The sequence below is a fragment of the Pezoporus flaviventris genome, unplaced genomic scaffold, assembly GCF_033815535.1.
Source record: "Pezoporus flaviventris isolate CSIRO_AGI_PZ_B2104156 unplaced genomic scaffold, CSIRO_AGI_Pfla_v1 ptg000001l, whole genome shotgun sequence".
NCBI lineage: Eukaryota > Metazoa > Chordata > Aves > Psittaciformes > Psittacidae > Pezoporus > Pezoporus flaviventris.
The window spans coordinates 39,902,192-39,918,354 of NW_026892549.1; the positions used below are offsets into that span (position 1 = coordinate 39,902,192).

General features: G+C 39.5%; 1 protein-coding gene and 1 long non-coding RNA gene across 11 annotated transcripts in view; one reads left to right on the plus strand and one right to left on the minus strand.

Moving 5' to 3' along the window:
• Nucleotides 1–9,636, plus strand: part of ITGA6 (integrin subunit alpha 6) — a 54,956-nt gene extending 45,320 nt beyond the window's left edge. For 4 of the 5 annotated variants that reach the window (XM_061453593.1, XM_061453602.1, XM_061453610.1 and 1 more), the window contains 12 exons: nucleotides 630–745; nucleotides 1,665–1,854; nucleotides 1,957–2,040; nucleotides 2,199–2,278; nucleotides 2,422–2,499; nucleotides 2,602–2,704; nucleotides 3,781–3,954; nucleotides 4,913–5,011; nucleotides 5,376–5,486; nucleotides 5,570–5,668; nucleotides 6,075–6,200; nucleotides 8,899–9,636. In XM_061453593.1, coding sequence (XP_061309577.1) covers nucleotides 630–745; nucleotides 1,665–1,854; nucleotides 1,957–2,040; nucleotides 2,199–2,278; nucleotides 2,422–2,499; nucleotides 2,602–2,704; nucleotides 3,781–3,954; nucleotides 4,913–5,011; nucleotides 5,376–5,486; nucleotides 5,570–5,668; nucleotides 6,075–6,200; nucleotides 8,899–9,057 — 1,419 coding nt within the window. In that variant the 3' untranslated portion in view covers nucleotides 9,058–9,636. Of the gene's footprint in view, nucleotides 1–629; nucleotides 746–1,664; nucleotides 1,855–1,956; nucleotides 2,041–2,198; nucleotides 2,279–2,421; nucleotides 2,500–2,601; nucleotides 2,705–3,780; nucleotides 3,955–4,912; nucleotides 5,012–5,375; nucleotides 5,487–5,569; nucleotides 5,669–6,074; nucleotides 6,201–7,278; nucleotides 7,409–8,898 lie in introns of all 5 variants that reach the window. The other variant, XM_061453584.1, reaches the window with a different exon arrangement.
• Nucleotides 1–16,101, minus strand: part of LOC133269401 (uncharacterized) — a 29,776-nt gene extending 13,675 nt beyond the window's left edge. For 2 of the 6 annotated variants that reach the window (XR_009743449.1, XR_009743445.1), the window contains exons 1-2: nucleotides 10,176–10,977; nucleotides 8,819–8,950 (exon numbers count right to left, since the gene is read on the minus strand). This is a non-coding gene — a long non-coding RNA (uncharacterized LOC133269401). The other 4 variants (XR_009743452.1, XR_009743453.1, XR_009743446.1 and 1 more) reach the window with 4 other exon arrangements.
• Nucleotides 16,102–16,163: the final 62 nt, after the last annotated feature.

Sequence of the window (16,163 nt, forward strand, 5' to 3'; positions counted from 1 at the left end):
ACCAAAGGAAATTAATAACTGGGGTGGCACTGGATGTGTAACTACTGGCTTATATTCTGTATTTGTTTGTAACTTGTTACAGAATGTTATGAACTAGATCCTGTGTTTCTTTTGTAGTAGAAGTGGAGATAGTATAGTGGCCAGGCTGGTTTGGTTTGTTTGTGTTTTTGTTTTTTTTTTTTTCCTCTCCACAACAAGTTTAAGAAGAAATTTGCTTTTGATTGAAACTGGAAATCCATTGTCTCCTGCTGTGAATGCTTGTCCCACATCACAAGTAATGTACCATCTAATTTTTCCATGGTTAGGATGCTGTAATGGCATTAGAGCTCTGCAGCAGTGGATATCTCATTTCCTTAGCACTCACTGAAGACTTAAGAATGTTGCTCCTTATTGGAAGTGTACCTCTTGCTTAGAATTATCTAACTTTGCCTTCTGGTCACATCTAAAATTCTCAATTATCAGCACCAAGGGCTATGTCTCACAAAAAAAAGTCTTGATGGGCAAGAGTCAGGTTAAAATCTTACCCTATCCAGGAAAGTGTCTCTGATGCTTCATACAGTACACATCAGGAATCTTGTTTTAAGCTATTATCATGTGATATGCAGTAACAGTCCTTTGGCTTTATTTAGGTGGAGTTCTTAAAAGAAGGATGTGGAGAAGACAATGAATGTCATAGCAATCTGAAACTTCAGTACCGGTTTTGCTCTAGAGAAGGAAATGAAGACAGGTTTACTTACCTACCAATGTAAGCCTTGATTAATGCATTGCTAAAATTCAAATTACTAACGAGTGCTTAAAAGAACTTTTAGGAGAGGGTTTTGGGTGTTAGAGCAGCTTTGTTCTGTTACTCTGGCAAAGACAGCCCCGTGTGGCTGTAATCACCTGTCAGGGTGAGGAAGGTGGGGGACTGGGCATGAGCTGTAGAAAAGCAGCAATGGTGGTACAGTCAGATGGATACAAGTGACCACAACTATGCATATGTGGGCTAAGAGTTAGAAAAAAGTTTCTAACCCTTGGAGAAATGATTCTAAACCAGCCTTGCAGAAGTTTGTGTATGATACTATCAGAATATATAGTATAATACATATTACATATATCTAGTGTTAACTGAGTTGAAATTTGATTGTATGACATGATATACTATAGTCTAGTAGCCCAAGACAAGCAGTTACAGAGAAGTGAACAGAAAAACGATTTCACAGTAACACACACCTGACACTCTGCTGCATCCCTGCTCCCTGGAGGGCCAGTGAAAATGGAAAAAAGGAATTATGTTTCTTTACTGTCAACAGTCAGTCACCTTTAGCAGTGAGTGCCACAGCCTGACTCAGAAGCCAAAACCATACACATTTTAAAAGAAAAAGTAGGTCAGTAAACTTACTGAGGGGAAATTCACCACTGTTACAGGTGAGCCAGAGGCAAGTGCTGGTTCAGAAATACTACAACCTCTTGATCACCTGAGGGAGGGTGTATTGGTCTGTTCTGTCCTGGTAACTTCCCAACATGAAATACTAGTCTGGGAAAAAAAACTCTGACCATTCATGTGTTTATGGTCTAACAGCAGTTCTTCCCTAATGGAGAGAACTGTATTTGGGCAAACCATAGTAAGAAGCAAACTTCATACACATTTGTCTTCCTAATGCACAACCCTGTATACTCTGTAGTGAAAATGGTGTGCCGGTGCTTGTTCTGAAAGATCAGAAGGATATTGCCCTGGAAATAACGGTGACAAACAATCCATCTGATGCAAAAAATCCACAGAAAGATGGTGAGGATGCATATGAAGCTAAACTAATAGCAACTTTCCCAGACAGTCTGACTTACTCTGCATTCAGAGAGATGAGGGGCTATCCTGTAAGTATTTTTAAGAGAAAAGCTACTCAAATTTTAAATATTTTCAGCATATTTTGACCTTAATGTTTTTATTTTGACCTTTTAATGTTTCTGTTTCATCAGGAAAAACAGCTAACATGTGGTGCTAACCAAAATGGCTCTCAAGCAGAGTGTGAACTTGGAAATCCTTTTAAAAGGAACTCCAATGTAAGTTGCACCTATTTACTCAAGTTACAAAACCTGATTCTTGATGCAGTTGTCCAAAGTTTCTGTGTGTCATAACTGGAAATTTGATTTGGATGTCTTTTTAACTCTAAAACTCGATGGTGTATTTCTTTGATACTGTATTGTTACTTCTTGTCTAGGTAACCTTTTATCTGATCTTAAGTACCACTAAAGTTAATGTTGATACAACAGACTTGGACATCAATCTGAAGTTGGAAACGTAAGTTTTCTTTGTGTGCACGTGCTGTGTTTTATATAGAGTTGTAAACAATTTGAAGTAATTTGCTAAATTGACAAAAGCAGTAGTAATGTGAATACTGCCAAATCTGTAAAATAAACAGCATTGTTTCCTTTTCATTGTAGAACAAGCACTCAAGTGAATTCAACACCAATTACAGCTAGTGCTAAAGTGGTTCTTGAATTGCTTTTATCACTCACTGGGTATGTGATGATAGCATAATGAATGGAGGGTTGGGGATGACAGTATTGCCAGAGACTTGATTAAAATCTGCTTACTCTCCTTCCCCACCCCTACCTGAACAGAGTTGCTAAGCCTTCTCAGGTGTATTTTGGAGGTAACATCGTTGGTGAGAGTGCTATGAAATCTGAAGATAATATTGGAAACCTCATAGAGTATGAATTCAGAGTGAGTAATTTATATTAATGCCAACAGCTGGTTTTAATCCACAGTTTATCTCTTTATGCATATGAATACTTGAAAAAGTTGCTGGATGTAAACAGGCTTTCTTTCGTACCAAAATCCTGACTCCCATGAAGAAGAACATGCAGTCAGACTGCAGACCAGAGCTGCTTTTTAGGCCTTGATGCATTATGGTCTTTTGAGCGATTGGCCTGAGGCTTGCTTGATTTTTCCAGAGCAGTTCATGCACATTCAGCTGTACAGCATAAATCCCCACGCAGGTAGGGAACAGAACTGAAACCTAGAACCCTAACTGTGGTGTGCTCAGGCATTAGCTGAGACCCACAGACAGCGGGTATGTGTACTTGCTGCGTGCAGGGCAGAGCAGGCAAAAGATGACACTGTGGGAGCCACTCTGAATGTGTGGGTCTGTTTCACTCTTCGTCTTCTGCATAATTAATAAATCAAGGAGAACGTAAGAGAGATATTTTTTTTTTTCCAAAAAAAAGTATTTATCAACGAGAGAGTGACTTTTCCTATATCATTAACGTGAGCCGCTTTGTACATAGCAGTTTGTCAGGATTAAAGTCCATCTCTGTCACTGCTTTATGTTCTTCTGCACCTGTATGTGTATATATATATATTAAAGTAGAAGCAGCTAGTAGAAGCAGAAGTTTTAGAATGTGCTATCATGAACAGTAACACCAAGAAAGCAAAAAATAGGTTGGGAAACAACTTCCAGACTTAGGAGAGCAACAGCTGGTTATCTTTCTGTGTCAGAGTTCCTTGTAAACTTGCAATTTACCTCACTTGCATAACTGAATGATTTGTTAACTCTAAATTGGAGTTGTTCAATGAAGATGGATTTCTGAAAATCAACACCTTAAATTTCATGTTAGGGAATTTTAATCCTTATGTTTCAACTCTATTTACTTGCTATCCAAGCGTGCTAGTTTTACGCTATTTTTGATGGTTTCATCTGCTTTTAAATCTCGTTAGCTGCATGCTTAAAACTTGCCCATCTGATCAAGAAGAAAATCCCGTTAAGTATTTCACAGTTTACAGAATGTTTGTTTTAACAGGTAACTAACTTGGGCAGACCACTGAAAACATTTGGTACTGCTTCCCTGGACATCCAGTGGCCGAAAGAAATCAGTAATGGCAAGTGGCTACTTTATTTGATGAAAATAGATTCCAAAGGATTGGAAAAAGTCTCCTGTCAACCTGAAAGTGAAATCAATAGTCTGCGTGTTGTGGTATGTTACCCTCTATGTCTTCTGTTCATGAATTACTGAAACATGAAAGCAGTGCAGCATGTGGCAGTAGGGCATAAGAACTTGCCTCCAGAAGGGTTTTTTGTTTGTCTTAAGCAGCTCACAAGCACAATACATGAACAATGTATCAAGGGTTTAGCTTATTAGAGACCTCAGCTAATGAGGATAATGTGCTTAAGGACTGATAATCTGTCATCACAGTGGCTGTTTTTGCGATGGGCACTGCTGTCATAAGCTCTTACAGGATACAATCACTGATTGCTTTCACAAATTTCATCAGCATTATTGAAATCTGTTCACAATAAACGTAAACATCCCCCCCAGCCCAGGGGAATTCCATGTGCTTTTATTAACAAGAAAGAAACCGACTTGCATTTAAATTTCCTTATTTATAACAAATAAGAAAAAATTTCTCAACCAAGTGTCAGGCACACTGAAGTGCTATATCTAGATGTGATCCCCCCCCCATAATCCTAAAATCATTTTGGAGGAGTTCCAATTCCCACCATTAAAAATGCATGCACGTAAGCCCATTCTGGTCAGATCACTTCATCAGTTAATGAACTTTCATTGTGAATGTAATTAATATACAGTTAAAAAAATCATCTACTGCCTCTAGCAGAATCTTACTCTTTTAGCATAGTAACATTAATACTCTTTATACAGAACATTGAAGTAACATCAAAAGCTTTATAACTCTAAACCCTTGACCTATTAAAGAAAGTAATCAGTTGACCTCTCTAGGTAATCTCAAATTCTAGTAGTTGTCCTGACTCTACTATTAGCAATAAACGTGGGTAAGTGGGGATATATAATGATGTCACTTATGCTGATCTTGGAACAAGAAAATACTCACGGGACTTGTTTCTCTGGTTGTATGGGGTCAGCATTAAGAGATGCCTATGGTAGATAAAATACTAAAAATTTTTACTTCTTTTAGGAATCCCATAACTCAAGAAGGAAACGTGAAGTTGCAGAGAAGCAGACTACAGACAGCAAAACACTTTCTTTATTCTCAGAAAGAAAATACAAGACCTTGGTAAGCATATTGCTCCAATGTAGTCTTGTCAGATACCACCCTCTGCACTTTTAAGAGGGCTTTTCTGAGTTTGCCAGGGTGAAAGAAGGTACTGCTTTGCTTTTGTCTTAAATCCAAGTATCAGTTCTTTTAAAATTTCCTCATTTACATTATTTGCTCATGAGAGAAAAATAATTTCTGCACAGTTATCTATATTAAAATAAATAGGTAATTACATCTTTATTGTGTTTTCCGGTTGCTGTCAGTGCAAATGGAGTTTGGTTCCTGCATATAAATATGCTGTATATAATCCAATTTTTAATCTCGGGGTTAAACAGTTTGCGAGGATATGTTTTTATTTACATATATAAATTTATAATTGCAGGACTGCAATGTGAATGCACGCTGTGTGGACATAAAATGTCCCCTGAAGGGTTTAGACAGCAAGGCATCTATAGTGCTACGTTCCAGGCTGTGGAATAGTACTTTCTTAGAAGTAAGTCCCCTTACATGCCCCTTCTGGAAGGTCACAGCTGTTTCCTGTTCTGTGTCTAATTTCTGTATTTTATTTTGTAACAGGAATACTCCAAGATGAATTATCTAGACATTCTTGTTAGGGCTTCAATCAGTGTTCCTGCTGCAGCTAAGAATGTTAAGCTCACAAATGAAGTTGCTCAGGTACGTTCAACATTTAATGCTAACCATACATTGTGGTTGTGATGTTTCCAGCTTAAATCAAAAGTTGGGGGGGGGCGAAAACCCAAACCAAACAAAATTGAATATAACAACCACCACTGAGCCAACCAAAGAAAACCCACCAGAAAACCCCCCATTTTAAAAGTAGCTAAAAGCTTAACTTCTTAATCAATTTTTAAATTATCTATCATTTTTACCTTGTTTTGGGTTGGATAAATTCACTACCATATTTAAATAACACCAGCAGGAACTTTTTCTTCAAAAACATTTTGCAGGTGAGAGAGAGAAGGCATCTTGTTAGAGATAAGACTATATAAACTGTAACAGTATATTAAATGTGGACCCTTCTGACATGCTCTTTTCATCTTGATGCATTTCTCTCCTTTAGGTGCGTGTTACTGTCTTTCCTGCAAAACCAGTAGCCCTTTATACAGGAGTACCTTGGTGGATCATCGCAGTGGCTATTTTTGCTGGCATATTGATGCTTGCACTGTTGGTATTCTTACTATGGAAGGTGAGTTCTTATTCATCTGGTTATATTTCCTGGTCTACAACTGACAAGACAGCATAATAATTAAGCAAATTATTAAGTTTGTATTTGGGTCTCAAAATAGAGCAAACTGCCCAAACCATATACTGCCTTTGAGTCTCAGTTTTGCAACATTTGGAATTAAAATGGTTACATAGGAAGACTTGTTACAAAATTTTTCAGCTTCCACATCCTCACAAGATGAAGTATTTTGAGCTCTGTGCAAAACTTGAATCAGAGCCTATATTTACTTTGATGTGGACGGATACAGCTAATGGGAGCTTCTGCAGTTAGGTGTAAAATTTCATGTGAATTACTTACAAATGTTTTAGCAGGGCTTTGTTCCCAGTAGCATTAGAAATGCCATTAAACTGACAGTATCACAAAAGGCGATTTGTAAAATAAAAAGTTAAGTACCTATTTTTCAACTACCTTTGGCATTTTTACAACCAGTTGTGGTTCCAAGTATAACAGGGCAGTCCTTTTAGTTCTTAAGAGACATAGGCAGTTAGCATGTGCTGTTACAGGATAGCACAAGGTTACTTAGGATATTCTTTTTCACCTCTTCTTTCTATCTGTCACTTACTTTCTTCCTTAGAAACTGCAGCAATTAGCTTTATTGAGGAGCTCCTATTTGTTGCAAGTTACTTCTCACAGGATAGTTCTGATTTGCTGTGCAGTAGTCCACAAACATATTTCAGTATAGACTTCTCTTCTTCACTGCCAGCTGTGGACCTACTTTATAGTAGTTTTTCTTAAAGACAAAACAACCAACTGAACACAAACAACAGCTGCATTATAAATTTAACAAAGTGCTTTTAAACCAGTATATTTTTACCTCAGGTTATTCTCTTGTTCTACAGATTGAGTTTAGTCCAAGAAGTGCTCAGATCTAGAAGCTGCTAGACCTTATGGTTTTTTTTTTTTTCTTCTGGAGGGGGTGGGGAGAGGAGGACTGCAAAGGGATAATGGGAAGACAGTTCAGAGGTAATTTAAGTCAGTTTTAACAGGTTTGACTTCTTCCAGTCCACAAAAATTGACTAAATACCTTGCTTCCTTGTAGTGTGGTTTCTTCAAGAGAAATAAGAAAGATCATTACGATGCCACATATCACAAGGCTGAGATCCATGCTCAGCCATCTGATAAAGAGAGGCTTACTTCTGATGCATAGTATTGATCTACTTCTGTAATTGGTAATTGATGGTATTTTTTAATGTTTAACTGTGGCACATGCTCTGGTTGTTGCGGTGGCTAACTATGGAGCTTTTATTGCATACGTTCTATTAACTTTTGGATTTCAAACTATCATACTTGCTTGCTCATTCTGTTGATAGATTTTTCGCTTTTGGTGCACGTGAACACACACAGGCATTTACCTTGGTCTAAAAAGCTTCTTGTTTATTTCTTTAGCAAATGTTGATTTCTTGCAGTGTTTTTTAGTCTTTTTTTTAATTTATGTTTTAGCAGTACACGTAAGTTTTTTTAAGTTTGAGAGATGGTAATCAGAACTGCAGAGTTAAGATACAAAGCTAAGACTGTGGACAACAGATAAACTTGCTTTACTAATCTTTAATGCATGCTAATAGGTACATATTGCTTATAAAAAGAAAAGGGTTTTCATAATGAGAATTGCTGTGGAAACATCTGTTTTTCTTCAATTCTAAGGTACACTTTTCTAGGAACACGCTTTCTTTTGCTGAAGCTACTAGATGCATGGTAGTTTATGCTCCTAGCAACCTTTATTCAACTTGATATTACATGCATGTACACTATATTAATAAGTGATGCTTGGGATGAAGGAATGGGGAGGAGTAATTAACTAGAATATGTCATATAAACATTTAATGAAATCTTAACTAAGCAGTGGCTAAAGATTTGGCCTATGTCTCGGTGCAGTTTTTTAAATTTAGTCCCATGTAAGTTCTAGTATTTTTTTTTTTAAACAAAACAGCAACAAAAAAAACCCACAGAAAAACAACACCCCACAACAAAAACTGAGCAACAACCAGACAAAAAGAAAAACCCCAGCACCACAAATACTGTGAACAAAACCGCTTTAATATTTTTCCCTCTAGCATTACCTAATGACAGCTGGATGGCACAATGTCTCTTAACCTTGACATCAGTGACCCCTGAGCATGTGAAGTTCAGTATCTACCCATCATCATCTTTGGAACTCTGTGGCCATAACTCCATTTTGTTTTTAAAATTAATTTTAATCTATTCATCAATATTTAAAATCATTTTACAGTGGCTTTGAATAAGAACTTGCAGGGCACAAAAACTGCACTAGGTTTCATGTAGGGAGACTTGTGTCATGGCACATTACAGAACTTTCCAATTATGTCTTTTTTTGTGTTGTTTTTTTATCCTATGGCAAACTCAGCAAGAGCCATGTTCTAATACTGTGTATGGATAGTTAATTCAGGTGACTGTAGTTGAGATGGTGCTTTGAAAAACAAGGCCCTCATGTAACTTTTCTTGAAGGTCCTGGAAATCTGTGTTTGTCTTTAAAATACACCACTGTACAAGACAATACCACCTTTGATTCAGGAGAAGCAAGTTTCCCGAACTATATCTGTAATTGTGTTCAATTTTCTTACCTGTGCAGAACTTATCTCTGTAATCATAGTACTTTGCCAGCAACTTTAATCTAATCTGTTCTTTTCCTTCTCTGCTGTAGTGCGGGTTCTTCCGGCGTTCCAGGTACGAAGACAGTGTCCCCCGGTATCATGCTGTAAGAATTCGAAAAGAAGAGCGACACATCAAAGATGGGAAATACAAAGAGCTCGAGACAAAACAGTGGTTCACAAAATGGAATGAAAATGAAAGTTATTCTTAGTGACAAATTCTTCTCATCGCAAAGTTCAGAGAGAAGTTAAAGTTTTATTAATAGAATATTGATGGAGTTAGATCTATGAACACTATTGACATTCACCATTTGATTGTAGATACTACTACTTATATTGAGGCTTTTGTTTGCACAGTTAACATTGCTTCAAAAGACTTGACTTGCATTATTTAATTTCCAGACTGCCTCTTTCCCCCCTTCAAATCTAACACTCACTTCAGAAGATGTTGTGTTGATTTGGGGTCTTTTCTGCAACATATGCAAAACCACTACAGCAGACCTCTTCCTGTGATCATAATCTCTTTCCTAGGGATGCAAGGAATGGACAGTTAAGGTCAAGATAAGTTCTTCATCCTTCCCTTAATGCATAGTCCATTATAAACACACAGCTGCCTTAACACACCTTGTGCAAGTACACTTTGAAGACCTGCCAATCTACTTTAAACTTTGCCTACTGCAGTAGTTAGGGCTTAACAAAAAGCATCGTCTTTAAATTACATGTGCAATAGGTCATTTTGCTCGAATTGTGCGACTCTTGGTCACAACAAATACACACAGGTTTATTTTGTTGTTGTTTTTTTTCTTGAGTTTTTGTTTTTTTTTTAAGAGAGGCTTGAGTATTAGATGTACTTTTTGTATATACAAATTTTAGTCATTTTTGTATTTATTTTTGTTATAAATCATTGTCTTTGACTAACTGTTAGGCCAAAGACTTAACCGAACTTTCAAGTCCACTGTGTTTTTGAACTTCAGATTATGAGACCTGAGGCTATCACTGCATTTTATTAAGTCACTGAAGGTGCCAATGCTTTCCAAAATTGTAAATATTTATTCCAGTGATGTGTATGGGGGCTTTTTTGTGATACATGTAACTTTATGTAATAGGAATCATCAGGTCTTGTAACATGATCTGTATATTACTTCAGACTATTGAACAGTTTGGACACCAAGCAGAAGAAAGGGTTTTAGATACAGTTTTATACTTCCTGCAAATGAGAGGTTCTCTGGAAACAGCTTTCCGGCTTCATAAGAAATTCCTGTTTGGCCAAGGCATTGACTACTGCAGCTGTCACATAGCACTTGAAGGAGGCTCTACATGCCCAACTTACCTTAACTAATGGGATCTGAGCTGATCCATATTGAGACTACTGAATTGTCTTGAATACCTGAATGTTGATAAAAGTAGAACCACAATGTTGTGTTTATCAGTAATCTAGTTATTGTAACATAACTGCTAAAACTATTTAAAGTTTAGTTTTTTACCCATGTTCTACAGCTTTGGTACTATTTAAGAACAAAGATTCAGTTCACAGTTGTTTATTCCATGTGAAACAGAATTCTGCTCAAAAAGTATGCATGTTAAGTGCTAGTAATTTGAACTATGCAAAAACCTCTTGGTACTTTTTCCCCTCATAGGGTAAAAACCTGCTAGGAGGGCAGCTGTCAAGTGTCTTATTTTTACTACTAACTTTGAATGTACCTTCTTTAAGGTGTGGTCACCTAAAAAGTTATTAGAAAAAGTGCATTAATTTAAGACTCTTCTTCCTTCCATTAGATAATCTCAGTATGTTGTGACATTATGAACACTTACATGTGTATTTATCTGTTACCTGGTTTTTGAGCTTTTACAATTCTAGCTTATTTGCTGAAAGACTCAGCAGCATCAGAAGCCAGGCTAGTCAGAGCTAAGCCTGACAAACAGCCTTGGATTTAAAAGCAGGTTGTGTCCCTCACCTACGAACATGAACATTTTGGCAGCGTTAAACTGCAAATTCTTGAAAAGTAAGTCCTGTCACTGGTATACATTTCTCTCAAACTTTTCTTGTACCAGGTAGCAATGCTACATTCAAAATTACCTGTGGATATTTGTATAGAAGTGTGAAATAAAATCTTTTTTTTTTAATGAAACATTGGTTTTGGTAGTAATGATTTCTTACCATAATTATCTGAGGTAGCCATAGCCAAGTTCACTAGAAGAGTAAGGTGGAAGCTGCAAGCTGTAACAAACTGTCTCACACTCAATACTGCCATGACTGTGGGAGTCCTCCCCCACGCAAAGGTCAGATAAGGCAACTGCAGGAGATAACACACAATCTCTTGCTCACAGACTCCCTGCTGGCTGTTGTAGTTCCCAGCATTAGGATAAAGCAGGCTCTGGTAAAGCACCAAGCGTCAGCTCCCATAGGGCAGAGCTACCCCCTCTTCTCTCCTCTCTCCACACTTCACCTCTGCTGCTCAGGGTACTTAAAATGCATGTGGTCTTCTAAAAGCTCCCTGGCCCGACAGGTGTTTCTGTAACTAGGAAAGATAGATGGATCCCCCAAAATTAGTCAAGGACTTCACATACCTAGCTGTAATTAGCAGTGGAAGTTTGATACTGATAGTTACATGATTGCAGGATACAGCTTCAACTCCACCAAAAACACCCTCCAAAACAAAGACACTCCCTGGCCCCAAAACCAGGAAAGCCAAAAAGATGCAGAAAAACAACACAGGAAACCTTCGGTTTATATCCATTTTTAAGACACTAACCCTCAGAGGATGCTTGGCTCGCCTTTGCTGGGAGAACAGCTAAGTAGCTGATAAGAGGAAGTACAGCACAAATATAGTATATTAGATTTTTATATATGCTATATAGTACTAGATGTACTATATACTACATACAGAGTAGTACAGTACTGTATAGGTAATTGTATGCACATTGTATACATATACATACATAAAGTACTATATATTTACTTAGTGCTTGTGTTTGTGTGTAGTAGTGTGTATGTATAAATCTATATATAAAATAAACACACTACATAGCCTAAATAGAGCCATATAAATTGCAGTATCTTCACGCATATTTGTCACAGCACAGGACCCATACCTTATAAGAGAAGCTTTCAGTAAGAAGGGACTATCACAGCATCATTTCAGTCATTGCCTCTTGCAGAAGTTAAGTTATATGTGGAAGAGGAGACAGAACAGGGTGCCTGTACACAAAAATCAGCACATAATGTGAAGAGCAGCTTTTGGAAGCAGCACCAGAACACCAATCCCCAGTTGAAACACCCACCTTACAATGCTGTCTCTGCAGCAGTGTGTCTTAACTAAAATGAAGAGACTACGCAGAACCAGAAGTCTGCTTAGATACAACCAGCTGAAGTAACTTCTCCCAGCACAGAGTAGGCAACAGGACAGTGTCAGCAGACGGTTTGCAAAACCCGGGAGAACAAACTGTGATGAAACAACCTGGTGGTGCTCTAAGCCAGAACAGGCACATGTACATGTCAACTTGCCAAGCAATGCACTCGTGGTGACAAGAAGAATGTGGGTGGTGCTGCTGCATAAGCACTTCCTTCAGTTTTTATGCCAGTTCTTGGTCATCTTTAAATGTCCATTTGTCTCCCCTGGTTGTGGATTTGTAATTAAAACTATACACCTTTTATAACCTCCTCATAGCCTTGCTGGAGTCCTAACCATGATCCTGGTGAGAAAAACACAGCAATTGCTTACCTTGAAAAACTGCCACAGAAATCTGCCTTAATGCCCCAGTCAGGGTGTGATGCTGTTGGTGTACAGGGCCTGCCATTTGCATTTTCCACACTCAAAGCTAGATCCTGTTCCTCCTTAATTTTCTAGCTCTGAGATGTCCTTGCTGCTGCTTACCTACTGCAGAAAAACATACAGCCCCTCTTACCACTGATACACAGCATTAATTACTTATTTCCTCCTCACCTCTTCCAGTGTCTTCAGGGGATAGGGGAGGAAGGGACAGAAAAGTCAACTACTTTTGCCAGGAGCATATGAAATAATGCACAACTGCTAAGAGGATTAAAAGAAATGCTTGTGGGGTATTGCTTGGTTTCTTGCAGGGGAGGAGACCAACAGCTAACACATCTGAGAAATGTTATCATTGCCAGTGGCTTACGAGACAAGCCTGTGGCTGATTCCAAGCTTAGCAGGGAGAAACAGCATAAAAATTGCCATCCTGGACTAGTCCACAGACCCACCTGAATCAGCATCCTGACTGATGACGGCCAAGAGTTAAGCAGCATGATGGTGACACTGTGCTGTTCCTGTTCCCACAGAACATTAGTGCTCAACTTCAGTAGCTATGTAGTGTAGTTGTCCTATGGAAGAAGTCATCCATGATAATCATAAAATTTCTCCAACTGCCTTCTGGTCTTCAGTCACAAAGTTGAGCATGGCAAGAATTCACAAACTCCAAAGTTCAGCTATATATCGAATTAAAATAGATGACCCCATACATATGTTCTTGTATCTACTACAGTTTGATAACTGATACAGAGACCCCTTCGTATTTTTGACCAACTTTGCTGCCATTTTGGTATCTTTTTATTTCTATTCCTAAAAAAGGATACCAAAGCCACATCAAGCCAATCCTAAGAATTTTCTAGCGTATCAAACCCCTAAGAATAATAATGACAAGCCTTTGTGCAGATTAAATACACAAGCAGAAGAGAGACATGGACAGGACAACCAGGTGACTGTGAAGACACCATAGCAAGGCGTATAAACCACTGAAAGAGAAAAAAAGATATTCTATGGATATCCATACTTAAGGTTTTTTCTTTACCTATGATGTGCCCATTTTGGAGGAAAGGGAGGAAAAGAGATAAGTACCAGTACATGAAACAACCAAGAACAGTGACTTCCAGTAAGGGGCTATTTATAGTATTGCCTTAACAAACCAACAGCTCCTTCTGACATACCCTGCAAGAGTGCTTCCAACTGCCTTATGAAAGCTTACACTGAAAACCAAAAATAATTAAAAAATTAAAATTTTAATGCTTAGACTCAAATTAACTGCTTTCAATTATCTTACAGTCTAATTCCTTCTGTCCCATTTAAATTATGGATCCAAATATAATTTCAGGAACACCAATAAGCAGGGCTATGAGCAGAAAAATGCCAGATGACAAAAATAATGCATTTCTCCTTTTTTGCTTGTGTAAGATCTTACAGACTTTGGCACATCAGAGCTCCAGCTCATGTCACACTGGATCAGATAAGAGTTTACATGGATCAGTCTCTGATCAGTAGTTTGAACAAGACCAAGACAATGCCTTTGGGTAAACAGAGGTTTGTACTGCTCTGAACACATCATTTAAATAAATATCCACAATTCCTTGTCCACAGTTACTGCTCACCCAGCATGATTTTCCCTGAGAAAAGTGCTCACTGTTTACATTATTGAGAATGGGCTTACAAAGCGCAATGCTTTATTTAGCCTCTGACAGCCCTTGCTACATCTTCTGCTTGGGGACTGATATCCAAACATAACTTCAGGCAGTAGGCCACTTTTTAAGGTAGGCTGTTAAGCTGAAACATCAGGCATCAGGACAGTAACATACAGGCATTAAAGATGAAGCCAACTCAGAGCCATCATAAGAAATTGCAACAATTTACAAATACCCAACCTACTGCTTGTAGGCACTGTTTTAAACTAGTGCTGGTTCACAACTGAGAGGCCATTATAAAATGGTTTTAAAGCACAGCAATTTGTAAGTAGAGTCTCAACTACAAAACTCAAATTACTGTTTGGTGCTTCTGGGGTGACCTACAAGCAGCAATACAGCAAAACCTGTCAGTAACCTGTACTGTGTAGAAGACTTCCAGAGACAGATAAGCTGTTGGTTCACCCCACTAGCCACCATTCCCCAGCCAGAACAGAACAAGCCCTTAATTTCTTGGCACAAGATGGAGGTATAGCCTCTTTACAGACCAGATGAAGCAGTCCAATACTGAACTACTGCTTCACTTTGACACAGTCACTGGAGGCACACTAGATCAATGTTTTCTGTATTTCAATGCAACAGTAAAAAAAAAAAACCAACCCCTGAACAACAAACCCAGCACCTGAATTCATTATGGTATCTTCATCTCTCTAATGGGAGGCTCCAAACAAGCCAACAGAGGGCTGAACAGATCAATGTGCCAGAAACAGCAAGCAGCTTCCACTCTAGTGGAGACCATCTATCCTGTCAGGTCATGGACAACTCACAGGTACAAAACACAAGACACATTTAAAGGAAATCAAGCAACATGTAAGAGTTGACTTCATATGATAAACTTATGGGTCAAATACAGGGATCCACAATAAAAGCAGCAAATTATATAGAACCAGATCTTCTATTGTACCGCATCGTATACAATTTGGATTACAGAATTCAGTATCTACACTGCAGTACGCTTATAATCACTCTTAACTGCCTTTTTTTTAAACGTTCTAGATATTTCTACCTGAACAGCTCAAGAAACTATTAAATACCACTGTTTAGTACCTCACATACTGCATCCTAACAGCCAATTGATATAGTGTGACATACGATTCAAGTACTCTTTAACCAATAAAGCCATGTATTATGCTAGCTGACCGATCAGGAGTCTATCTGTGCAGAAGGAAGCCCTATTTTTCCCCTGTATTTTTCTGTTTCTAAGAGACACATTATCCCTCCCCTCCTTTCTACCACCCGCACGCTGCAATCCAACGAAGGGACTCCAGAGCCCGCGGTGCCCCTTTGCAAACCATCCCGCCGCCAAGCCGACACGCACACGGCAGTTAAACCACGGCTGGAACCCCGCCGGTGAGGCGCTGCCCTCACGCCGGCCGGCAGCGGTGCTAACAAAGCCGCTACTTCTGGGGGTTTCCGCAACCTCCCCTCGCAGCCCCGCGGGTCCCCGCCGCCACAAAGGCGCCCCCCACCCGCCCCGGACCGCGGCGAGGGGCAGCGGCAGCCCCCCACCCGTTCCCCCTCCCCGAGCCCGCCGTTTACCGCGTGGGCCAACCTCTAGGATAGCCCTTCCACAGCGGGTGCAGACACAGGGCACCGTTCGGCCTCGCTAGAGAAACCGTTGCCTCCGGTCCCCTCACGGCTTCCCGCCCCGTGAACGCCCCGCAGCCCGACGCGGGGAAGGCGGCAGCGGCGGCGGCCCCCGTACCACCACCGCACCTGCTAGAGGCTGGGCTCTCGCTTGCACGGAGCGACCGCCGCCTCCTTACGCACACAGCCCGGGCACAGCGGCGGCTCCGGCAGCTGTTACTCCGCCCGCGTGGCCAGAAGTACTCTCGGCGCCCCCCCCCCCCA